The following is a 26,470-nucleotide window of genomic DNA, read 5'->3' as shown; positions in this document are numbered from 1 at the left end:
TGTTAAAATAAAGGAAAACTGTAAAAGTGCTAAGTAAAAGTGAGCTAATGCTAGGCCACTAGACTAGATCAAACGAGTATTGATACTTGTAACTCTTATACAGTCAGTAGAGCACAGTTAAAGAAAGGAATTACGATTTAAGGTGAACGCAACAAGATACAGGTGTGTTTCTAGCCCCACTTCCTTGTTATGTTTTCGGGGCTGTGTGCATACTCGATGTGATAATTAATACACTTCCCTTAAGTGGTAAGTGTATGCCCTGTATGAATTATGTATGATGATTGCTTGACGGTGCATGAACGATCTTCGGATATTGCATGGACCTTCAGGTGGTAGTTAATGATATGATTGATATATATGATATATGAATGTTGTATGTATGAATATATATGATGTATAAATGATGTATGAATGATTAAGTATGATATGTTGCTGGTACGTGAACGCTCTTCGGAGATTGCACGTATTGTCAAGGAAAGTATGTAAAGGACAGGTATGTTATAGTAGTACGAAACAAAGGGACCAGACTCTAATAATATTTGTGATGTTAGGAACAGACCCTTTATAATATCTGTGATGTTGGGAACAGACCCTTTATAATATCTCTGATGTTGGGGACGAAACCCTTTATTATATCTGTGATGTTAGGGACCAGACCCTTATAATATCTGTGAGGTTATAGGGCGGAAGGTTCTTTAAAGTGTGGAGTATGTATGAAAGGTAAGTATGAACAAAATACACCCATTCGGGCATGTGTGCAAGTATGTGAACCGATTGTATGGTATATGTTTTACTAGAACTCACTCAGCGTAGCTGACTTTTAGTATGCACGCAGGTTAGTAGAATGAGGCAGCTCGCTTGAGGGGAAGTACATGGCATGGACTTGACGAAACTGGCATCTCAAGAAATTTTATGTTATGTTATCTTAAAAGACGATGTCTTATGTTTAAATGATTTTAATGCTCGTTCAGACAAGAATTGATGGTATGTAATATATTGGTTTGAAGTTTTTAATATTCCGCGAATGTTTTTTATTAACTCTGATATTTAGAACTGTGTTTATGAGTAAATCCAACGTTAAAGTGAGGCACCGATAACGGGGTCTTACAAGTTGGTATCAGAGCATAAGTTCGAGAGAATTAAGCATCCTACATGCTTAGACTTGAACAGAAAATGGGATTTAAGTAAGAAAAGAAAGAAGATGCCAGTTCAAGAAAGCCATGTGTCTCTCAAGCAAGCTCGGTAACGGTAAGTTGCATGATTAAATCCATGTAAAGATTTAGAAATATATGTATATGCATGTTAAATGAATGTGAAAGAGTATATGATGTTAGCTTAATTGCTAAATAAAGAATGTTTGTATGCTAGCTTAATTGCTAGAGAATGAATGTATGAGTGCTAGCTTAATTTCTAGGGATAAGAATGTAGGTTATATGTATATTATAATTGTGTGAGAAGTAGAAACTAGCACAAGTGAGATCACAATTGGAAGTATGTAGAACCTGAGAAGTAATGTAAAAAGTTAATTACACTTGGCCACTGTCATTAACTATTTACCTTACGAATCATGTGCTAAATAATTCCTAGAGTGATAACGTTTGTGTTTCCTTAGAGATAAGATATATGACCGATACAAAGGAGGTCGTAATGGACGTTGTGGTAAAATACGTTCCAACCAGACACCCTTTTTGAAGAAGGTGACAAAGCTATGTACGAAAGCAGCAGGACTTCAACTTTAGGAAGTATTGAAGAAGGACCACACTTGGAGCTTGTAGTCAAATATTAATGGAGTTGCTAAATTGTATCGCACTACAATGCCAACAATGTTTTCTGAAGCATCAAATGCAGCCCAAACTGGGAAGTCCAAGTGGAGGCAACATGAAAGAAACGGAGATAAGCCAACTAGAATGAGTCAAGAAATGTAGTATGTCTGCAATGGTTAACTCCATAAAGGAACTTGCTGGGATCGAGAGTAATGAAGCGAATGATGAGGAAGCAGAGGTGATCGAGAAGGACGGGTGATTGTCAAGATATCCTGAGTGAACATGCATGAAAGGATGAGGCTACATAGTGTAGCGAATATGAAAGAAGACGCTAAGAAGAATGTAGTTGTGTACCTGAGACCATATGGAAGAGACCACTAGCGATACTTTCGTTAAAATATGAGGATGGTTAAGAATTGTATGGTAGAATTAGAAGGACGTGAGTTCCTTGCTACTCTTTATGATTGACCTTAAAAGAGTTCGATGTCGTTTGGGAATGGATTTGACGTTTGAGCTTAAAGCTCGTATAGAAGGTAAGAATGAGTTGATAATGTTTAAGTCATTGGATGACGGTACAGTGACGGTTTATGGTATTAAGGAAAGTTCAAGGCTTAACGTCATTCCGATGATAAAAGCTGAAGGTTTATTAAGACGAGGGTGCAGTGCCTACCTGGTGTATGTTGTCAAAGCTACGGCCGACATGAAAGAAATGAAAGATGTTCCTGTAGTGTGTTACTAACCAGAAGTGTTCCCGTAGAACCTTCCGGGGTTACCACTGGGAAGAAAGGTAGGATTCCAGATAGAGTTAATACCAGGAGCACAACCCATCGCGAAAGCACCTTACCGCATGTTGCCGTAAGACGAAAGAGTTAATGCCCAAACTGCAAGAACTCCTCGACAAAGGTGCTTTAATGTAGAGTATTTCCCTGCGGGGTGTATTGGCGATGTTCATGAAGGAAAAAGATGAAAGTATGAGGATGTGTATAGATTTTTATGAGTTGAACAAGCTTACTGTGAAGAATAGATATTGCCACAAATGGATAATTTGTTTGATCAGATGCAAGGTGCGAGTTGGTCCTCGCAAATAGACCTCAGAGCAGGCTATCATCAGTTGAAAGTGAAAGAGGCAGACATCCCTAAGACAACATTTCAAACGCGTTATGAATACTACGAGTTTCTCGTGATACCGTTTGGATTGACGAATGCTCAAGCAGCATTTATGGTTATGATGAATAAGGTATGACATCCGATATTATGACAAATATGTCGTTGCCTTCACAGACGATAGTTTTGATTATTCAAGGGATAAGTCTGACCATGCTGAACACTTGAGAGAAGTGTTGGAAACGCTGAAGAAAGAGTAATCGTATGCTAAGTTTTCAAGGGGTACCATTGACACATGTCATAAGAAGCAAAAGGAACGGGATACGAGGCAAGAAGATGAGTGAGGCTGATAAAGGATTATGACTGTGGAATCAAGTATTATCCTGGTGAGGCTAATATGGTTGCTGACGGCCAGAATGTGGAGAAGATATCACGACATTTAAGTAGTATAAATTAATTTGTACTCCAGATTGCATTAGCAAGATCCACAAGGTACAGTTAAAAGTTATAAAGGATGAGAGCAAGATAAAAAAATAAATGAATTCCCTAGTTACACCGAGAGTTGAAAGATAAAACTTATGATGTGAAAATCAGATTTGATCACCTGAGGATTCCACGTCATGGGTATCTTCGAGGCCAAATCCTAGATGAAGGTCATAAGTCTAGATGTCGGTTATAATGAAGGCGTATACTAATGGAAGTCACATGCTTAAGTAGAAGTCAAATGAAGATGAGTCCATGGTATGTGACAGCTGTGGATAGACATGATACTTTGCATACACAAATAAGAATAACCCCAAGTGTTACGAATATGGAGCCGACAGTCACACCGCAAGAGGATGCTAGAAACCAGGGACAAAATGTGGAAAGACATGCAAGGAATGCGTAGATATGGTTTAGACGAGTCTTGGCATAAATGATTAGTGAGTAATTTATAATCATGTGATCATGGAAGGAAGTCCTCTGGAACGGAAATGATAGAATGGTATTATAAAAGAAAGTCAAGACATGCCAGAAAGGAAGTCGGTTAAGGTAATTGGTTACGATAGATCAGGCAGCCTGATATGCAACAGCAAACAACAATGGATTCATAGGACAACGTGAGGCTTGATTAGTGAAGAAAGAGGGAGATGTATCATCATGGACTTCATGATCAAGCTACCTTGGACAGCTATAACTCATGAACCTTACATGTTGATGCAGAGCTGAGAATGAAAGAAGGTATAAGTGGTGACTTAAGGAGTTCTCCGACAAGTTATGCAATGGATGCGCTCAAGAATTGCAAGAAGTGTTCTCTCTCAAGGAATAGACAAAGGGATTTTTAAGAAGTAACCATTAAGGAGAAACTGAAGAGGTTTACTTTTTTGGAATTAATATGTTTATAACATAGTGCAAAGCAGTATATTTGCTAAAGGTTGTAATGGGACGGAATGATCATTCAGTGCTAAGTGTAATGATAGTAAGTGCAATGTTTCTATTTAAAGGACAAGAAAGAAGAGTATGCTTGTGGAAGCGATATGCACTTGCAAAGTCTGGATAAGAAAGCATATCACCAAGGACTTCATGGACAAGCTACCTAGAAAGCTAAAATTAGTTAACATCACTCGTTGATTGTAAGACAAAGGATAAACCGGTAATTTAGGAAGCTAAACCGGTTCAAGAAAGAATGTGAATACAAGAAGTATTCCTTTTACTAGGAATAAGCAGGTTTATAAGGAGGGTAGACTTGTAACATCCTGAAATTTCTTAAGAATAAATAATTAATATATTATTTATTTAAGATGGAAAAGTTTACTTGAGTTAATAGAAAAATAGTAAAATAATAAAGATGGAAGGATAAGTAGGCTAATTAGATATAATTAATTATGGACCAAAATGGAAAGATGGGCCTAAGGTCCATGGGCTAAAGGGAGTATAAATACCCCTTAAAACTCTCATCCTTTCAATTTTCATACATCTCTACACCATAGCCTACACCATCAAAACACACACTTAACCCAATTCTCGTTTTTGAGAAAACCACCCACAAAGACACAAAGATTCCTGGAGATCTAGCCGTCGGATCGGTCTCAAATTTTAACTGAGTGTTCAAGGTATATAAATGAAGATTCCCACCGATTAGATCTTCGATCAGAGGTCGGGAAGTACCGTTTTTATTAGAAACACCGTAGCAGCTCAAAATGAAGATTTCCGGCCACTGTTCCACTATTCCGGCAACTGTAGCGGTCGTTTCCGGCGAAGTTGAGCTGATGGGTTTGTAGATTGGGACAAGACGGTTCCGTGGCCGCTTGAATCACTCGAATCGGAGTTCGTTTGATATGGTTTTGAGTCTCTCGAGTGATTTCAAACAAAAACCACAAAGGTACGTTTTTGCTAAAAAGGCTTACTTTTCATGAACGGATTTACATGAAAATTGGTAGGATGATAGATCGGGTCATGATTATTGATAAAGTAATGAACTTGATAATAAACGGGTTAGTTGGTTCGTTTCGGGTAAAATGAGTAGTGTTCGGTTTGTGAAAAGAATGAGTAAACGAAGTCGGTTTTGCATGAAACTTTGTAGGATAGTAAATCGGACCTTATTATGTGATAAAGTTGCAAACTTGATGTTAAAAAATGAACTTAACTAACCTGCGGTTATGAACGACTCGATAAAGAAAGTCCTAAATCTAGTTTTGAACGTTTTAGCTTAAAGGTCCAAACTTTATGTTTATCCGGGCCGAGTCTTACGGAAAATGACCTTGGGAATGATCGCGGGTTTGGTTAATATCATACACAAGAATTTCACGATGAAACGGAGATGATTTTGGGGGTTAAGATCGAACAGTGGCAGCTGCCGGGCAACTTCGCCAAGTTAAGTTCGCCCGTAGATAACTTCGCTACATGCAAGTTCGCCTGTGGTTAACTTCGCTGTATAAGTTCGCTGCTAAGTTCGCTCTTTGGTAAGTTCGCTTACATATCTAAGTTCGCAGCACGCTAAGTTCGCCAATTGTGAACTTCGCTATATCTAAGCTCGCCTTATCTTTAAGTTCGCTAAAATGTATAAGTTCGCCTTATAACCAAGTTCGCTTATATTGTAACCCAGGTACATGGCAACATGTATATGCATACGCGTGGATGAATGTAATGTAAAAACCTATGAGATAACACGCTAGAATGTTAAAATAAAAGAAACCTGTAAAAGTGAGCTAATGCTAGGCCACTAGACTAGATCAAACGAATATTGATACTTGTAACTCTTATACAGTCAGCAGAGCACAATTAAAGAAAGGAATTACGATTTACGGTGAACGCAACAAGATACAGGTGAGTTTCTAGCCCCAATTTCTTGTTATGTTTTCGGGGCTGTGTGCATACTCGATGTGATAGTTAATACACTTACCTTAAGTGGTAAGTGTATGCCCTGTATGAATTATGTATGATGATTGCTTGACGGTGCATGAACGATCTTCGGATATTGCATGGACCGTCAGGTGGTAGTTAATGATATGATTGATATATATGATGTATGAATGTTGTATGTATGAATATATATGATGTATAAATGATGTATGAATGATTAAGTATGATATGTTGCTGGTACGTGAACGCTCTTCGGAGATTGCACGTATTGTCAAGGAAAGTATGTAAAGGACAGGTATGTTATAGTAGTACGAAACAAAGGGACCAGACCCTAATAATATCCGTGATGTTGGGAACAGACCCTTTATAATATTTGTGATGTTGGGAACAGACCCTTTATAATATCTGTGATGTTGGGGACCAGACCCTTTATAATATCTGTGATGTTGGGGACCAGACCCTTTATAATATCTGTGATGTTTTGGACCAGACTATTTATAATATCTGTGATGTTGGGGACCAGACCCTTTATAATATCTGTGATGTTAGGACCAGACCCTTATAATATCTGTGAGGTTATAGGGCGGAAGGTTCTTTAAGTAAGTGGATATTTATATATGAAGAGTAAGTAAGTAAGTGTGTGTATATATATATAAACGAAAGTATGAAAGTATGGAGTATGTATGGAAGGTAAGTATGAACAAAATACACCCCTTCGGGCATGTGTGCAAGTATGTGAACCGATTGTATGTTGTATGTTTTACTAGAACTCACTCAGCGTAGCTGACTTTTAGTATGCACGCAGGTGAATAGAATGAGGCAGCTCGCTTGAGGGGAAGCACATGGCATGGACTTGACGAAACTGGCATCTCAAGAAATGTTATGTTATGTTATCTTAAAAGATGATGTCTTATGTTTAAATGATTTGAATGCTCGTTCAGACAAGAATTGATGATATGTAATATATTGGTTTGAAGTTTTTAATATTCCGCGAATGTTTTTTATTAACTCTGATATTTAGAATGTGTTTATGAGTAAATCCAACGTTAAAGTGAGGCACCGGTAACAGGGTCTTACAGTTTGTTTTATTGTCAAAAGCATCTTATTCAAAACCCCCCATGCTGAACTGAAATGAAGTTCAGGTAATTTGGTTTAACTACTCATAAAAGGTTCCACCAATAATATTGAAATTTTAAAGTTTTTATTTTTCTATTATCTTTTTTAATAGTTAGAAAAAGGTTTTGTGTGAGTTTGTAGTGAAATAATACTAAGAGTTCGTTGCAGTATCATTATTTATCCTAAACATTGTCTAAGATCCATCTTCAACATACTTGGTAACTTTTTCTTCATTTGCATAGAGGAGTTTCACGTATCAATTGTGGATATGGACCCGTGAGGAATCATGAAATCGATTATGCACGTTGCTAGCCTTCTTCTTTATGTGGTTTACGTACATGCCACATACTCATTAAATCAGTTAACATAAAGGTTCGTGTTGAAACCGAGTTCGTATGTTCAAACTCTTAATGGACAGTTGACTTCTAGCGTATATATAAATTCTAAATTCGCATTTTATCGATTAATTGTTAATAAGAATTATTATTTCAATTATTATTGAAATTGAATCATGGTTGATAAAACTTTTAGCTTTAAATATGTTAACTAATCAGATAATATAAGCTTTTCATGGTTGGCATTTTTTTATTATGAGTCTAACTTATTAGTTTTTTTGTTTTTTGTTTTCGGTCAATGGGTTTTTCAGTAAAACGATTTTTTGGTCAAAATGGGTCGTGTTAAGAAAACATTAATTTGGTACATGTTTGAAGAGATGAAAATATGAAGAGATTTAAAGCCTAACCACATGTGATAACTTGGCTGAGTATATGGTATGTTTGTTCTATACATAAACCACTACTAGAAATTCAATTTCCTACATCACTTTCCGTTGGAAATGCGTAGGAAATCAGTGTTTCCAACTCATTTCAAACAAAAACTGGTATGTGGGAAAAAGCCTCGTGGGAAATGTTTTTCTACACATTTCCAACACAATTTACAACACATTACCTACAAAAAATACTTCGTTGGAAGTTTCAAACGCATTTCCAATACAAATAATTAAAACATTTATTTTCTCTTTCTTACGCACTGATACGAATTTCTGACGCAATTTAATTGTTCACCATTTTTATTTTGTTATGTTTTCCAACGCATTTCCAACACATATATATAGTTTTTGTTTTTATTTTTCTACGCATTTCCAATGCATTTAATTAAATTTTATATTTATTTATTTCACTTTCTATGCATTTTCAACTCATCGATCTAATACTACTTTTTTTTTAAATTATTATTATTATTATTATTATTATTATTATTATTATTATTATTATGCACATTTCAAAACAAAAATAAAATCCAAAATATAAACCGTAAATATGATAACTTAAAATAATGCATAAAAAAGAGTAAAGATAACTCAAAACATGTTTTACAAACCAACCATAAATACGAAAACTTAAACTAACAGTTTTACAATATAACACGAGTCTTAAGGAGGTCTTACTGCAAAATCACAATACTAATTTGAAGGAGAATGAAATTTCTAACAAACTCTTAAAATTTTTGCATCTTTTCTTCATTTTCCAGATGCTCATTTATTTCCATTTGTTTCATTCGTTTCTCCAATTCTTCTCTAGCCTTCTGTTCATTTTCCAATTGTTCTTCCATTTGAGCTCGAACTTCCATTTGTTTCATTCGTTTCTCCAATTCTTCTCTAGCCTTCTGTTCCTTTTCCAATTCTTCTTCCATTTAAGCTCGAACTACTTGTACCTAAAAATTTTGTTAAATTAAAAATGACATTTTATTCAATACAAGGGACTCACAATGTTTACAAAAACATACAGGTAAATAAGTCACATTTTATTCATATTGGTGTTCTAACAATGATTTCATTGTATGTGTTATCCTAATTTTGATTAATTATAGCATATATACTTATCATGAACTTGAAATCCATTAGTTACAAAGTAACCAGTTGATCTAAAAAGTTAAAGCATAGCTCCTATACACAAAAAAAAAAGAAAAAAACACCATATGCATTTAGCAGTCTCAATACAAATCTAAAAGTTTAAGCGAAAAAAAAAACACATTTTGATTTTAAATACCAAGCCAACTATCCTACTGCAAAACTGATGTTCTAACCCAAATTCCATTTGACTTACAAAGTCAAAGCACGATGAACAAAAAAAACCTAATTCAGTAAGCAATCTCTAACACAGCTTCCATCCAGAAAATAAATAATAATAATAATAATAATAATAATAATAATAATAATAATAATAATAATAAACGATAATAATAGCAATACCCCTACTTGTGACCTTCGAAGAACAATGAAATCCTTACTAAACTAAAAGTTGAAACATAATTATATGTGAATGATAAAGATAACTTACATATGTTTTCTTTGATCGTTCTCTACAAAACTCAAATCCGTCGCACTCACTATTTTGACTCGTATCAAAGAACATTTTCACCCAGCTACTTTTTCTGCCATGTTTTTGTTCCTACAAAAAAAGAGTAATATAGCAAAGTACAAAAAAATAAAATTTTGCATCCCAATTTTTTTAGTAGAATTAATAAATATGATTGATTTACCAAGTGGATACGATGCTTGTCAAATCGCACAGACCTAGACGCGCGGCACTTGCTTGGTTTTGTCTCCCATGCTTGGACTTCTTTTGCCATTTTTTCGAGCTCCAACCCTATATACAGTAAAACGTATATGTATGATATATAAAATTGGCAAGTATGTTCAGGTAAGTATTATAACATTGACAAGCCCCTATGTTGCAGATAATTAAAGTGGACATAGCAATGATAAAATTTTCAATAATTAGTTTATGTTACATTAGATCTTATTGTTTCTCAACTTATAATTCTATTAGTAGCTGTAACAATATCTTAACATGTTTATACTACATATTCCTTGAGTTTTAAAGACCTTTGTGAACCTATATTATAGCAACTACAAACCATCGGATTCTTAAGTGGATTCCAAGTCAATAGGATTAATTTCATGAATTACATAGGTTGTTACATTAATTTCATTTTGTGGTTTGAGCTTCAATAGCTTTAAATCATATTTTCTGAGATTAAAAATATATGAAATACTACTAGATTTATTAGGCACATTTTCTAACTCATATAGTATAACTTAGCAGAACCAAGATTTAAGAATTAGTTGGCCCGTCCTTGTTTACTAATAGGTTTTGTACATTATTATAATTTGAGTTTGATCATGTTTCTGAAATTTCAAGTCAAATGGTCAACCACAAACCTAATCGAATGTCGATTGAATGGTTTTAAATGAAGTGCACTGATGGTTTAGGAAGGCATGGATTTACCAAATTTCATCTATTTTAATATCATATTGATATACTTTTCAACCAATTCGACTTTGATTTTGATACTCCGGAACAAATCAATTGTCAAACATTGCATTCTAAAAATTAGGCATATGCAAAACAAGTTAGAAGGTCAAAATTGTAACCTGAATCTAGTAGCAGCCGATAGTAGTGGTGCAGCGACGTTGGTTCGTTGTGATTTCAATCACCAGCAACAAAATGCAGAGAGGGTAGGATTTAATACGGTTTAAGGGAACGTGAACAAACAAGGAGTTGAGCCTCCGATTAGTGCTGCTGCATCTATCGTGGTTAGGAAGTTACCAACCAACTGCATAGATCAACCTTTCAACTCTTAAGTGTTTAAATAAAATAAAATATGCTTTTGTAAAGGGTATAGTGATGAACAAATTTGGTATTGGTATTGGTATCGCTACCAGACCAAGCTGGTACCAAGCCGAATATTTTGTTACCGGTATTAAAAATTGGCGCTTTTCGGTTTCGAGAATTTTGCAACCGATACCGATCTTATCCCTAAAGGGGAATAATATGAGTGTCGTTATTTAATTATTTTTTATTAGAACATTAGAACGATAACAATCTACGGTATGATTGGGTGGTCATTTCCCATATGGTATAGTGTTAGGAAATATGGATTATTCAATGGAGTTGCAGGCTCAATCCCACATACAACACTTTGGGGAGGACATTGGTAGTTTAATGAATGAAGACCAGTATCTTTGTGATCTCTAGTTCGATCCTGTGGGCATCTGGGTTTTACCACCAGTGGCCCTTCGGTCAGGGGGTCTCTGGAAATGGAGATGACAACTTGGAGCGCTTAAGAGCTTCGTACAGCTGGGTTTGGCCAGCTAGTGGTGGCTTTTTGCTATTGAGTCACCCAGTACGGTGTACCAACCGGTGACTCTGGCTTAGAACTCCGAGAGAGTCTCCACAGCAAGCCGATCCCGGTTTAACCAATAAATATGTATTTTAATTAGATGTATAATAATGCTAGGGGTGCAAACGAGTTGAGACGCTCGCAAGCTATTTAAGCTCGGATCGATAAAAAGCTTGAAACGAGCCGACATTTTTAAAGATCAGGTCGAGTCGCTCACGAGGTACTCAAGCTTCGATCACTAAAAATCTTGAAACAAACCGAACTTTTTCAAGCTAGAGCCGAGCCGCTTACGAGCTACTTGAGATTGGATCAAATAAAAGCTTGAAATGGGCTGACCATTTTTTAGCTCGAGCCAAGCCACAAATAAAAGCCCTTTTAATTATTGAGTTCAAGCTCGAGTCACATCGCTGAGAGTTACTTGATATTGGATTGATAAAAAGCTTAAAACGAGTTGAGCACTTTTTAGCCAATCCACAACTAAAGCTCTTTTAGTTATTCATCCCAAGCTCGAGCAGTATATGATGCTCATGTAGGCTCTTCAAGCCTTAATAAGCCTTGTGTACATTTTTCAGTTCTACATCCTTTTGTATTTCTATGCATCAACTTCACACTCCACAACCGAGCTCAAGCAAAGCATTGGCTTATTTAAGGTACTACACGAGCTCAAGTTGAGTTTAGACTCACTTAAGGTTATTCTTAAAATTGTATATAAAAAATCATAGCGTTTGTAAATTGAATATTAGCAAATAATAAATGAGTCGAGCCCCCCCCCCACCCCCACCCCATATATATATATATATATATATATATATATATATATATATATATATATATATATTCACGAGCCAAACTCGAGCTTTAGAAACTAGCTTGAAATGAGATGAGCTTGAACTTAAACTCGGTTCTATAAACGAACTGAGCTTGAAAAGAAACGAGCCTTCTAGCAGTGGCGGTTGGTACATGACGATGGTGGTTGGTGCAATGGATTGAACCGATATACAAATAGGGAGATAAGGGCAATCTTAAATACATATATAAACGAAACTGTTAAAAGTGCTATGGTTGCTCCTCACATTCTCTCAAGCCATCAGATTGCTTTATTTGTAAATGTAGTCTTCTCATGCATTTGACCTGAATTCACGGGTATGGGTCTCACCAAACCCAAATAACCCTTAAATGGGTTATAACATCTTATTAAAATAAAAATTAATCTCACCAAATATTTGATATAAAAATCCTAAAATTAATATCCGATTTTTTTTTTAAATACACGGGTCATGGGTCTCACCAAACCCAGATAGCTTTTAAACCGGGTCATAGTATCTCATATTTTTATGAAACCCTTTCATCATCAAATAATAAGTATATTAATAACTTCCTTACAATAAATAAAATTTAAAAAATATATATAAATATTAGAAACGAATAATGTAACAACCCCGTAATACGAGGGATAAAAGCTAGTATTATAATAATTAATTGCACCTGTAACAACATGATGTACAAGGTAAAACATGATTATTAATGAAAAATGTGATTGTGAGTAAAAAGGATTTAAAAAAATAATATATAGGATCCTTCCGTCTACGTATTGTTGTCGGGTTCCATTTGGAGAACTTAGGTGGCATGACAATGTGGATTCGATGGTTGGTGGTGGCCTGGTGGGGTGATGGCGTTTTGCAACTGTGGTGGCGGTGTGAGAGACCTTCGGTATGGGTGGGGGAGGTGGATGGCCTACTGTCACTCGATTATATTGGAAAATCCTAGGTGACGGTCGTTGTGGCTGCGTGGTATAGCTGTTGTGATGGTGCAACTTCACCTTTATCATTTCTGGCCGCCTGTGTTAGTGGTTGTAATTTATGTTTTTCTTGGTTTGTTGCCTGAATATTCAGCCTAGACTATGATAACACTTCATTATTTGGCGTGGCAACCAATGTTGCAGCCATAGTAGGGACATGGCGAGTAATTTTATTTGCATTGAGTTATTTTTTGGTATGTAAGTTATATGTTATCACTTTCAGTCCTCAAATGCTATGCTTGAATCAAAAAATATTCACAAACTCGACACAATGCACAGTTTATAAAGACATTTCACTATTTTTTTATAATTGATAATTTAGTTATAAAAAGGTAATTGTTATGTAATAAATAAACTTTCTCTTATTATTTATAGTTAATTTAATTATTAGTAATCAAATACTATGAATTTGTTGTGTGTGTATTTTTTTAATAACATATTTCAAACGATATTTTTATGTTTCTAATTTTATTTTCTTTATATTGTTATGTATTTCCTTCCGACACATTTCACTATTTTTGTACTTAATTTATTAATTTCTTCGGTATTAGTTATTTTAATAACTTTATTATATGAATAATAATTATTATCACCAATAACTTTTTACATAAACATAAGTTTGTATACTTTTAAAAATAAACACCAATAAGTATCATCATAATAAAAATACATGTATATATTAAACAAAAGTTTGTAATTAACTGTTTTTAATAATTACGTTGGAATATTTTTTACGCATTTCCAACGAAATTTATTATTTATATTTAATTTGTTTGTTTGCTACGCATTTTTTACGAAAATGATACGTAAAAATATGTAACCATTTTTTTGTTGGAATTGTGTTGGAATATTTGCTACGCATTTCTAACACATTTTTTTTTGTTGCTATCTTGTCACAATTTTGTTGCAAATTTTGGGTTCTCTTTTTTGGTAGGAATTTCGTTGGAAAAATGTAGGAAATAGTGCTTGTAGGAAATGCGTTGGAATTTTTTTTAGGAAACATTTCTCTTTTCTAGTAGTGAACTCAATTGGTTATATGCTAATTATGCCATGTTATACAAAATTTGCTCACAATGTGCAGCTAGGAAATTTGTACACTCAGTTTGGAGAAGAAAATGTTGCAGCTGCTTTGCGGACTGCATAATCTGAACAGAAGGGTTTATGCAGGTAAATCATTTAGTTTTTTTTTTCCGTTAAATTACTCTAAATAACAATATATGTAACCTAAATTCTAAATGATCTACATGCACATCCCACTATTGTGCACTTTCCTTATGTACACAATGTGAAGAAAACATATGCGACCGAGGTGACTATTACAACTTCATGCAGCTAAAAACTTCGCAACTGCATTTACTTTTATACCCTTTTATTACAACTTCACTAATTCATTTGTTGCATATATTTTTAGGGATTTTAGACGACAGTTATTTGGGAGGCGTATGAAAAGTAGAAGCAAAAGCCTTAGTCCATCGATGCATTGAAATTATGATGACCTTCAGGTTATGGTCGTGATATCTGTTACTTGTAAGGTTGAGACATCTTAACCAGATTAATAATGGAGATAATCATTCCAAGGACTAATATTTGAAATTTTTTTAAAGTGTTTTTAATACCTATGATGTCACAACATTTTGTTAATGATACCCTTTTCTCAGGGAGATGATATCCTTCAACGGTGAGTATAGCTCTTACGCCTATGACAATCGGTGACACAAGATGTGTGGTTTCTCCCACTTATAATTTAAAGAGGAACCTCGAAGATATTTGTGAAAATGTTTATTATGTAGTTTCAAATTTAACTAATAAATCCAAAGCAAAAGATGTATAAGGTGTCATTGAGGAAGTTAAGAAAAATCTATTAATTCTTAAGAATAAAAAATAGATTTGTTGGGATGAGTTTAAAAATTTTGAAATATTGATTTTATATTTTTATGTAAACGTTGTATACGGTATATCTTTATTCTTGCTTTTATTTTTAAACGTTTATTTTTTTTTATTTTAAAATTATGAAAAATCATAGTTTTGTTCAATTCTTTTTCGATAAACCCGTGTATCACACGGGTTCTAACCTAGTTGGTTAATAATCTAACCTAGAGGTGCACAAACCGGGGTTTTTTGGAACCAAAAATGGATAGGAAGCGGTTTTTGGTTTGGTTAACAAAGTCAATAACTGGGCCATGTAGGAATCGGTTATGGGTATGGTTGGGTTTTTGACCTTTCGGTCGGGTTGGTCCTGGTTTTGACCGGGTAGAGAAGGAATTGGTTCCCGTGGGTCCGGTTCGGCTCCAGATATTGTTTCTCTAAAGAACTAAACTGAAACTTGGCTTGTACATGCTTGTCAGGTACACCGGGTCCGGTTTCAAGTCGGGTCCGAAACCGGGTTTTATGTCCAAGTCTAATCGAATTTCCCGGTTATTGGTCATCGCAAAACCGGTTATGGTTAGTAACTGATTTTAACATGCATAATACCTAACAATAACTAAACATGTTAATTGAAAAAACCAGTTACAATAACCAATTTATTATAAAAAATTTCAAAAAAAAATAATAAATAAATAAAATAATAATAATTCTATAATATGAAAGAAACTCAATATAGTTCTATTTTTATATACTTTTGATATTATCGAATCAAACAAGCATAGTCTCGTTAAAAAAACATAGAAAATCGCGAATACATTCTTTTTATTTTTATTAAATCATTGTGATCGTTTTGTTGGCATTTGTGTTCGAATCGCAATCCCAATTGGCTTAAGTGATTATCAACATTATACATCTCTACTCATGCATATGGAATCCTAGGACAATATGTATGAAGTTATAAGATGAAGTCATGAACCTAGTCGTGTATAAGGGATAGATGATAGAATAAGAATATAAAGACTCCTCATATGCATGGTCCTCACAATGACTTCTTACTTTTAAGAATCTATGCAACCTTCTACGTGAACCTTACTAAACTATTAGAGACACAATGCTAACCAAATTCAAGCTATAATGCATCAATGCCTATTGATCCAACACTTCCATAAGACTTTTTTCTCTATATATACCTATAACTCGAGCATGTTTATTCACCAAACATATTGAATAAGGTCAAGTATCTCTTAGAGGTCCTCTAAGCACTTCATTGGGATGCATTGTTTTAAATCTCCTACTGAAGTGTTTGGAGGAACTCCAAAAGCCAGTTTTGACATCCAAAACCACTAGTGTTTGCGTATTGCTTATCATACTTAGTAAGTTGTCATGTTATATAGCACATATATAAAAGTCGTCTGTGTTTTTCCATCAAACATTTATACTTAAAAAAAACCCGATTATGGAAGAAATTTATAGGGCAAAAGTTTGTTTAATGTTTGTTTTCCTCATATGTGATGCGTTTACTATAAATAAAAATCTAGCGTTTGTTGAAAATGGTGGTCACATTGATACATTTGTAAGTAATAAAGATCAAATACATGACATTGTAAAACTTGATTTATGATAACCGATCATTTCTATCTTCATCTATGGTTGTTCAACGATTGTTTAAGTTAATTCACTCTCGAGCTCATAACAATACAAATTGTGCCTCGTATTTTACTGGTATTTAGTGAGTTAACTTGTTTTATTTTGAACTTATATTATTTTCTATGTTTTATATGTTTCAACTAACTATATAAAAACATCAAATTATATAAGTTTCAAGAAACGCAATATCAAACTACCAATATATAAGAAAAATCAACGATGAAAAATTATCCATCAGGTCAAAATTGATACGAATCAAATAGCTTGATTCAAAACAACTTATTTGAATTTTAATAGATCTCTTATTGAGCTAACTACGAGCAAGTTGCTAACCACGAGCTAGTTGAACAACACTATTCTCTTCGATATCTTTTATAATTACAAAGCTTGATCAAAGTTCAAATCAACATAACTATAGACCGGATGAACATGAGTCATTAAGTTATTGCCTTAAAACCAAACTATAATCACGTACTTCAGTTCTCATTAATATATAACCAACCGATTATTGTTTTTTAAAGAGTGGACTGGTTGAAGCAATCATCAAAAAAAATTTAAAGTTGCTCTCACTTTTTCTTCGAATAATACAAATAATATTATGAGCCAGTTTGGACTCGACAAGTGAAACCTTTCGTTTATTAAACAAGTTTTATTTTTCTTATGATATTAGAGCATTCCCATCCAACTTCCTATCCATAAATTCAAAATTACACTAAAACATACTACATTTTCTCTCTCATTTTCAATTAAATAATATTTTTTATACATTTATCATTATCATTTCTCTTTCATTCACTTACAACCACTTTCAAAATATATTAAAAAATTATAGGGGATGAACAATAGTTTTTTAAATATACAGAAAAATCACTAAGTTTTCTAAAATATACAAACTCCTCACTCACAACACCCTAAATTACTCTTTAAATTATAAAAACACTCTCTCACATAATATAAGGGTTTGGATGAGAATGTTTTTAATGGGTTATCCAAAGTTTATTAGTTTAACATGCTAGTAAAATTTGTTTTTCAATTTAATAAACAAAAGTAATAATAAAAAATAATATTAATTGATCAACTTTTCAAAATCTCTAAACAAACCGGTTATTGGATTTTTAAAAAGTGGGTTGATTGAATCAACTATTAAAAAATTTAAAGTTGCTCTCACTTTTTCTTCGAATCATATAAATAATAGTTTTGTGAGCATGTTTGAATTCGATAAGTGAAACATTTCGTCTTTTTGTTATGATATTAATGGGTTATCCAAAGTTTATTAGTTTAACAGACTAGTAAAATTTGTTTTTTAATATAATAAACAAAAGTAATAATAAAAACAATATTAATTTATCAAGTTTTCAAAATCTCTTAAGCCTTAACAAATAATTTAAAGCAGGTTTAAAGTATAGACTGGGGTTTTTTTGTTTTCGTGACTTTTGTTTAGGTCGTTGGCTAGTCACTGGCTAGTTAGTTTCGGTTGTATTGTGTGGTTTCTTTTTTTATAATTTGCTTTCGTTTGCCGTTAAAAAAAAACAAATAATTCAAAGCAACTTTTGACTTTCCCCTTGCTTCCTTCTCATCTCAACAACACAAAAACCCTACTTTTTTTTTTTGCTCTGCAGAAACACATTGTGCAGTGTGTGTGAAAATGGAGAAAGCACTGGTGAAAGTTGGAAGCATGAAAGCTAAAGCTGGAAGTTATTGTATTTCAAAGAAAGCTAAACAAGAGTTATCTAACATCTCAGATGACCTTACTGTATATATCTTTCTTAATCTAAGTTTATATTTTGCACAAAAGCTCTAGATTTTGAATAATATTATTGTTATTGATGGTTCATCTTTGCAGACTTTCACAAGTACCGTTGAACACAAAGCTAAATGGATCTTTAACAAGCTCAAAGGTACATTCTTTTTCTCTTTTTACTATTTTTCTTATTGTAATGGACTAATGAGTCAATTTGGGTTGTATTTTAAGGCCAGTGAGGTAAAAATGTAACGGCTAAGGATTTAGGGGGTGTTTGGCCTAGCTTTTATTTTTAAGCTTATGCTTATATATAAAATTAGCTTATAGTTTTTTTTCTATTATTTGATAAGCACTTTTTAAGTGTTTGGATTAGCTTATATTCTACAAGTTAATTATGTGTCTTAATAAGTTGTTAAATCCAACATTCTTTAATTTGTTAGAGTAATAATTACTAATCCACCACCATTTAAGGATAAATGAGTAATTTACACCCTTAAACAAATAAGCTTCATCAAATAAGCTAAAAAACCATCTTTAAATAAGCTTTTTCAAATGAGCTTATATAAACTAATAAGCATAAGCTTAAAAAGCTAAGCCAAACACCAAATTAAGCTTATTTTGTAAAAAAACTAAAAAAGCTATAAGCCTTGTTAAAAAGCTAGGCCAAACACCCCCCCTTAAATTGTTTACTTTTAACTATTTGGGAAAACTTCACTCGCATTTAGCCACTCAACTTTCATGAGATGTTTGAATTTTATATCATTTTCTTATAATTGTTCATTTTTGATAAATAAAAAATAAAATAGCGAGAAGGAAGAAATATATATGAATTTTGGTTACAAGTGAAAATTTTGTTGTTTCAATTAACTTATTTTAGAAGTAGTGGTGAATAAACAAAACTTACTAATGTTTCATAATTGTTAAATTTAAGTCAAACTGAAAGAAAAGGAGAAAAAAACATAATCGCTAAACGCTAACCAAGATCCATATATGTTTTACTTGCCAGAATTTTTCGAAAATTAAACTTTTATAAATATCATATAGGATCGGAAAACGTAATGAAAACCGAATGACTTTAAAGAGAAAAAAAACCTTTGAATGACCTTAGACCAAGTGTAATGATGAGTTTTGGGAAGCGTTTTGGCATTAAACGCTGGAGAACACCCCCCCCCCCCCCCCGCCCCCGCCCCAACCGGGCATTTTCGAGCGTTTTCAGGGTTCAAATAGTCACCCAACGTTATATACATAACACTAAAGGAAGTGGGGCCAATGGGTGAAGAGCAACCAATTAAAGGGGGAGGGTGGGTGGCATTTTGGATTTATGACTACTGTTGGTCAGTGTAACACTTGAGAAACTTAGGGGCTGTTTGGTTCATTTAGATATGAATGAATCATATCTGAATGAGCATCCGTCTCATTCAGCAACAATAGTAAGTTTGAATCATTCAGACCCAATTTTAACTATTCAGATGTTTTTCTGTTTAGAACCAAACAGTCTGAAGTCTGAATAAATTACTGTTTACATCTGAATGGTTCCATTCAGATGTAAGCAAATAACCCCTAACTATTATGTAAAGTTACCCCTAATTATTTATAGGAAGAATATAAAATTTGGACAAAAGGTGTTTGCGGGTTCATCCGACCTTGTACTAAAATGATCATTTTTCATTTACTAAAATGTGTTCGAGTTTATGTTTACACGAAAAGGTTAAAGATGACATCCACATTATGATCTCATTAACTTGATTATATATGTATAATCACAGGAAAACCAGTGAAATCCTTGCCTGAACTTCTTCGCGAGTACAACTTACCACCGGGTCTTTTCCCTAACAACATAATATCTTACGAATTTGACGAAACCAAAGCCAAACTAGTCGTCTACTTGCCTTCTTTTTGCGAGTTGACTTTCAAAGACTCATCTGTCATAAGATACGCCACTCGGATCAAAGCTATTTTAATGAGGGGAAAGCTCACTAACATTGAAGGAATGAAAACAAAGATGTTGGTATGGGTCAAAGTCACAAATGTTACAGTTGAAGGGTATAGATCAGATAAAGTATGGTTTACTGCTGGAGTCAAAAAGTCAAGACCCAGAGATGCTTGTGAATCACTTCTTGATGCAATTAGAGTTGAAGAATTTTGAGGTTTCACTGGGTTTTAAATTAGAGCCTTTTGTGTTGAATTACATTAATGTATTTTGTACTACTATCAGACTTAGCATACGTGCAAACGTTGATGGCATATTTGTCATTTCGCATTCGCTTAAATATGAACAAAACATGAATATTTTCTTCGGTTTTAAAACAATCTTTTACTATCTCAATTCTATAATCTAACCAGAAAAACAAAAACCACTTGTAAAACAAATATATCTTCCAATAAATTTATCAATCATAGCAGGACTATATTAGTTTCCCGTATGATTTCATAAATTCCTATAATGTTCTCGATGCTCAGCAACACTATAATGCACCATTCCAATAAATCAGACTTTCGGTTTTGCAGGGCTTCTTGCAAAAAATGAATATTATGCTGCAAAACAGACAGAAAGTTAACAGCTATAAACTGTTTCTTGTAAACCAAACTAAAAAAGTTACCTCCACAAACTTCAATTTATAATCAAGATTCCCAAACCGCTGTGCGACTTCATATTCCTCACGAAGGTACTCGTATATTTGAGCATATTTTGCTGCTCTCCAGGCTATCTCTGATCTAAAACACAAACATGCCATTTTCACAACAACGAAGAATTAACGCGTTTATTATCTGTTTATCACTCAATTCATAGTTACCTGTCAAAAAGTCCTACTCTAAGAATGACATCAGCTAAATTTGAATTAGCTTTTCCAACAAGTTGAAAAAGCTTCTTCCTTTCCATATTAAACGTGCCGGTTTTCTCCATTACACGATTAATATCTGTAAATTCTTTAACCATGCCATCAACCTTTGCAAAAAGAAAACATTTCAACTCGTAAAATCCCCTATACTTTTGTTCTCGCTTAAAAAGGCAAAAAAAGTAGTTACTAATTAGTACCTGTGAAACAAAATAATCCAATGCAATACTTTGGCCAAGCACGCTGCTAATGATACGTATACTGTCAATATCAAGATTTTTCAGGACAATGTAATCCGGGCCACCTTGCATATCTTCAGTCAATAGTGGATTCTCTTTGACCACATAATCTGTTTAGACAGTTGCAAATGCTTTAATGCAATAACTATGGATGAAAAGGTGTGAAATTGCCACCTATAACTAACTAACCGTCATTTCTTGTCTCCGAGTCTTTTAGTACCGACCCTGAAGCATGCCTTTTAATTATGGAGAGGAAGGACTCAACTTCATGATCCTCGACATTGAACAAGACTGCAGATCCATACTGGAACACCACCATGTAACTATGAGAGCTAGGGTTTTCTTCAACACCGTCCTATAAAAAGAACTCTTTTTTCACTCCAAATAAATGCAAAAGGTTTCTTTTTTAGATGCAAACATTCTTACCATATAATCTGGATTGTAATTACAAAATTTGAGAGCAGTATGGTTGGTTGAACGTGAAGTGGGGCGGACAACATTGCCTGAAAGCTCTACTTGCAAGCTCTTCAAATCAACACTGTCAAAACCATATATTTAAGAAACCAAATGATAAAAAATATGAGACTCAAAGCTCTATAAAACTTAAAATTTCCATGTATCATACACTAAATCCTGCAATTCAATCAGATAAAGTCCCAAATGTAGGGCTGCAAATGAGTCGGACGTTCGGTGGGAAGCTCGTTTGGTTAATTAATGAAAGAACATGAACACAGGCCATGTTTGTTCAATTGTGTCCGTGAACGTTGGATAATGTAGAATTAAGCAATATTTATATGAGTATTATGTGATTCATTTTTATGTAAAATTAACATATGACTATGAATGTTAAAAAAAAAACACCAACACAAACTTGGTACCCGGACCTAACCGTGGACACTCAGCTTTCTTGGGTTAGCTAAATGGCATTGTTTATGTTCATTTGTGGTCATTCGTTTACAAGTTCATTTCTTCCTTATACCAAAAAGGTTCCTTTCGGTTAGCCGGTCATGAACAAGACCTTGTTCGGTTCATTTACATCCCTAACTCATGTTTCAAGGCATTTCATCGAACAACACATGTGCATGATAAACAACATCAATTAGAATAAAAACTAAACCTTGTACATAGAAAGATGGCTCTAACAGAGACCTTGACAGACGCATCATTATCTTGATCTGGCACCAATAACTCGTGTGCATATTTGTGTTGATCATCAATATAAAAAATTGGGTTAGCAGCAGTGGAGAATCCCCTAAAGGTGGAAGCTTGATTGGTGGGTATGAAGCAATTAGTCCTTGAATGAAGATGATGATATGAAGGCGTAATGAGACGCCTGGAGAAGAAGGTGTTTCTGGGGGATAATAAATGGGCAGCGGCGGCGAGTCTTGAAAGATAAAAAAGAGCGGTGCTTCTTGATCTCCCCCCCATTAGTATTAGTTATTGGATTGGATTTTATTGTTATTGAATTGGGTGATGATTGATTCCTTCATTTTTGTGTTGTTGTTGTTGGGGGAATACTGAAGAATAGAATGAATTCGGTTGGTTGGTTACAAGACCCGGTGGTGCAAAGAGATGGGTGGTTTGGTTTGGTTTGGTTTGGTTTGGTTATGACGAACAAACAGACTGGTTTTCAAGTACAATACAAGAATTTGGTTTCAACATTCTTTCTTTCTTTCTTCATTGGTTTGATTATGTTTATGTGAACAACTTACCAAAACTAACCAGATTTTTTTACTTGAGGAACAAGCCAGAGGTAAATCTATTTTATTTATTTACATGACCCGCGAATAAAAACCCGGTTACTCATTGGCAAACTGTAGAGGTAGGGTACTAAACCCACCTTAAACTAACACATAGCTCCGCTGAGCAAAGAGATTAAGTGTCAGACGGATAGCATGGCACCAGATATAAAGCCAAATATAATAAACATTCTCTGATACCTTGGGAATGGTAGCGCCGAGATCTCAATCGGCATAAGAGAAAAGGGAAGAACATACATTAGGAATACCGCCCAAACAATGGGAGATAAACAACCCATAAAAAACCGTACGACGTGGTACACCACGTCAGTACTAAAAGGCCACGTGCCCACCAACCTCCACGATCACACGAACGGAGAATACGATTGGTGGAAAGCCTGACAAGGCAGTTGGCCACACCCTCTCTCCTTCCGGCTATAAATACGAGAACATCCCCAAATGGTAGAGGATTCATCATCCAACACTATACTCTCTATATATATAATTATCTCCTCACAAATTCTGATTCTCACGCCGGATGGTGGTTACGAGAGAATCCCCCCCCCCCCCCATATTTCTCGTAACGAGCTCACGGTATTCTGTTTTATAGGAGGCCGTCATCTGCACCAAGAAGGATTCCAACCATTGTGGGGAATACTTAACCATAACCCTGGGACTAAGTCATTAGACCTAAGGGTTGGATTTGTGTTTCTTCATTGGCGCAATCCGTGCATATTACTAGAACGAAACATTCGTAATCATTACATTCTTGACCCAGGTGAGTGGTAAAACTCCTACCAAAGAGGTTGGCCAGCATTCAAAGGCCAATCAAGAAGGAAGCTTGGAGATTCTCGATGTGATAGGTAGTAGCGAAGGCATCGCTGATGCGTCCAGCCTTCGTCCTACCATCACAGAAAAAGCAAAAACAAAGTCAAGAGCACAGACAGCCTTACCGCCAGAATTAATGGTCTGGCTGGAAGAGGAACAACAAAAACTTATGGCTAAAGTACAACAAAAAATGGTGTCGGTCGTATAACCAAGAAACTTGTTCGATGGAGAAGCAAGTAGCAACGACGCGGAAGAAGAGTATGAAGGCGACGAGGAAGAGTCAGACCCAATTCTGACAAAAACACTATCAGGCAAACGCCAGGCGCTAAACCAAACAACCGTTTGGATGATAATAAGCCACAACGGTCGCGCCAAATGGTGGACTCACGTCAAGAAGATCTAGCCCATAAAGAAAGCTGGAAAAGCCTAGACCCAGCTGTAAGAAAGCTCATCAAGTATCATCCAAATGCAAACGAGGAATTCTCCAAACCATACCGGCCAAAAACATCATCTGGAAGGTTGAAGTTCGTCAAAAAGATCGCCGAAGCAGAACTACCAGAGAATCCCAAGATTCCACCAACAGTCAGCCAGTACGACAGCCTTTCTGATCCAGACGATCGCAGCTGGACTAGTTTCGGGGTGGACCATGCCGCTATGGTGCCACATATTCACATTGACACTAGTAGGCGCGGAAAGAGCTTGGTTTGAGCGGCTGCCAGAAGAACATATCACAAGTTGGACGATCTAGCCAGTAAATTCACTCAACATTTTAGCCAATAGCGACGCCACATCAGCAGCCCAAAAGATATCCTCAATATTACAAGAAAATATAATGAAACGCTGGAAGATTTTATCTTCAGATTCAACAAATAAGGATTAAACATCGGTGGTGTCGGTGAAGAACTCATGCGCGCGGCCTTCCGCCAGAATGTAAGGTGTGATGACCTCATCTGCACCCTCACTGGAAGAGATGGTATGCCGCAAAGCTGGGACGCCATCATGACAGCGGCCAAGAGGTGCGCACGAATAGAAAAAAGTTTGGGGAAAGAGTTGGCGCGTAATGAGGCGAGGAATGACATTAACAAAGTCCGCCAAGGTAAAAAGGTGGCGTCCGTTTGGTCACAGATAAACAACGAAAACCAACCAAAAGAAAGCACAACTTATGAACCTTACAAGAACAAGCAAAGGACACAACCACAAGCGTCCAACAGATGGACCCCGCTGACCAAGAGCTCAGCGCAGATAATGTACACAGAAGGAATCCAACTCAAAAAACCCACCCCAATTAAACCAGGACCGAACGTGGACATGACGCGATATTGTGACTATCATGAACAACATGGTCACAAAACCAATCAGTGTTCGAATATGAAGGATGCCATAGAAGAGTATGTGAAAAACGGAATATTGGAACACCTTGTCAAGAGCATCAAAGGTAGAGGAAGGCGACCACCAAGTCGTGATGGCGGAAGGCCAGAAAAGAAAATTAGAGACCTACACGCTAACATGATCACTGGTGGAACCACAAACAAGAAGTGCAACCAGGCTGAACAAGCCGCCTAGAAAGAAGAACAAGTAATCTTCCCCAAAGTGAAAGGGGGGGGGGGGATTGAAAGGCGTCATTGGTAATCACAGCAGTCTTCGGGCACTACCGAACGCCACGCTTCTTCTTTGATGCGGGAGCCACGTCCGATATTATGTATCGCCAATGTTTTGATTTATTGGAAGATAGTGATAAGCGCAGACTGACCCCAGTCAACGCCCCTATAACAGGTTTCAATCAAAGTGTCGAATACCCTTTGGGACAGTTGACATTTCCAGTAACACTCAGCGATTGAATTCACTCAAGAACCGAATATGTAGACTTCCACATCATGGAAACCCCACATCCGCAGTATGATATACTCTTGGGAAGAGAGGCGATTGGCAACTTTAACGCCAACCCGTCAACGGCCCATGGGATATTGGTACCAACGCCTACGGGTATAGCAATGATCCATGCTAACAAAGAATGTCATATGGTGCAAGCGAAGGTACCGCACAAAAAATGTTGAAGACAAGCACCTCACAAGAGGTCGAGAAATGGGTCCTCAATGGGAAATTTCCAGAACAAAATGTGACCATTGGAGCCGCCCTTTCTGACCATACCCGGATGGCGTTGAAAAGGTTACTTGTCAACAACATATACGTATTTGCATGGACTCCGGCAGATATGACTGGAGTACCAAGATCTAAAGCGGAGCACAAGTTGAAGGTGAACCCAGC

The 26,470-nt window shown here is 35.4% G+C and overlaps 3 protein-coding genes across 3 annotated transcripts in view; 2 read left to right on the top strand and 1 right to left on the bottom strand.

Moving 5' to 3' along the window:
- The window catches only part of LOC143620583 (uncharacterized), a 185,491-nt gene that overhangs the window by 81,220 nt on the left and 77,801 nt on the right, over positions 1 to 26,470 (top strand). The gene's annotated exons all lie outside the window — the stretch shown is intronic.
- LOC143620581 (uncharacterized protein At5g01610-like) lies at positions 18,453 to 20,747 on the top strand. Its single transcript, XM_077092247.1, has 3 exons — positions 18,453 to 18,574; positions 18,665 to 18,719; positions 20,329 to 20,747. Exons 1-3 carry the CDS (start codon positions 18,467 to 18,469, stop codon positions 20,706 to 20,708), a joined length of 543 nt encoding a protein of 180 aa, XP_076948362.1. The 5' UTR covers positions 18,453 to 18,466; the 3' UTR covers positions 20,709 to 20,747.
- On the bottom strand, positions 20,957 to 23,066 carry LOC143620620 (protein RETARDED ROOT GROWTH, mitochondrial-like). Its single transcript, XM_077092276.1, has 7 exons — positions 22,756 to 23,066; positions 22,065 to 22,176; positions 21,828 to 21,993; positions 21,600 to 21,748; positions 21,358 to 21,509; positions 21,163 to 21,277; positions 20,957 to 21,097 (listed from the first exon to the last, which is right to left on the bottom strand). Exons 1-7 carry the CDS (start codon positions 23,064 to 23,066, stop codon positions 20,957 to 20,959), a joined length of 1,146 nt encoding a protein of 381 aa, XP_076948391.1.

The sequence above is a fragment of the Bidens hawaiensis genome, unplaced genomic scaffold (assembly GCF_021521415.1).
Source record: "Bidens hawaiensis isolate Kalapana, Puna unplaced genomic scaffold, B.hawaiensis_p1.1 tig00002617_1, whole genome shotgun sequence".
Taxonomy (NCBI): domain Eukaryota; kingdom Viridiplantae; phylum Streptophyta; class Magnoliopsida; order Asterales; family Asteraceae; genus Bidens; species Bidens hawaiensis.
Note: the sequence above shows the minus strand (reverse complement) of the source record. Positions and strands in the feature narration are given on the sequence as shown.

Bases quoted from the DNA above. Each gene is read 5' to 3' on its own strand.
- LOC143620581 (XM_077092247.1), top strand. From the start codon at position 18,467: ATGGAGAAAGCACTGGTGAAAGTTGGAAGCATGAAAGCTAAAGCTGGA. The intron at 18,575-18,664 runs GTATATATCTTT...TCATCTTTGCAG, and splicing joins ACATCTCAGATGACCTTACT to ACTTTCACAAGTACCGTTGA. The intron at 18,720-20,328 runs GTACATTCTTTT...GTATAATCACAG, and splicing joins GATCTTTAACAAGCTCAAAG to GAAAACCAGTGAAATCCTTG.
- LOC143620620 (XM_077092276.1), bottom strand. From the start codon at position 23,066: ATGGGGGGGAGATCAAGAAGCACCGCTCTTTTTTATCTTTCAAGACTC. The intron at 22,177-22,755 runs GTTTAGTTTTTA...TGGTTTTGACAG, and splicing joins GCCATCTTTCTATGTACAAG to TGTTGATTTGAAGAGCTTGC. The intron at 21,749-21,827 runs GTTAGTTAGTTA...CTGTCTAAACAG, and splicing joins CTCGGAGACAAGAAATGACG to ATTATGTGGTCAAAGAGAAT.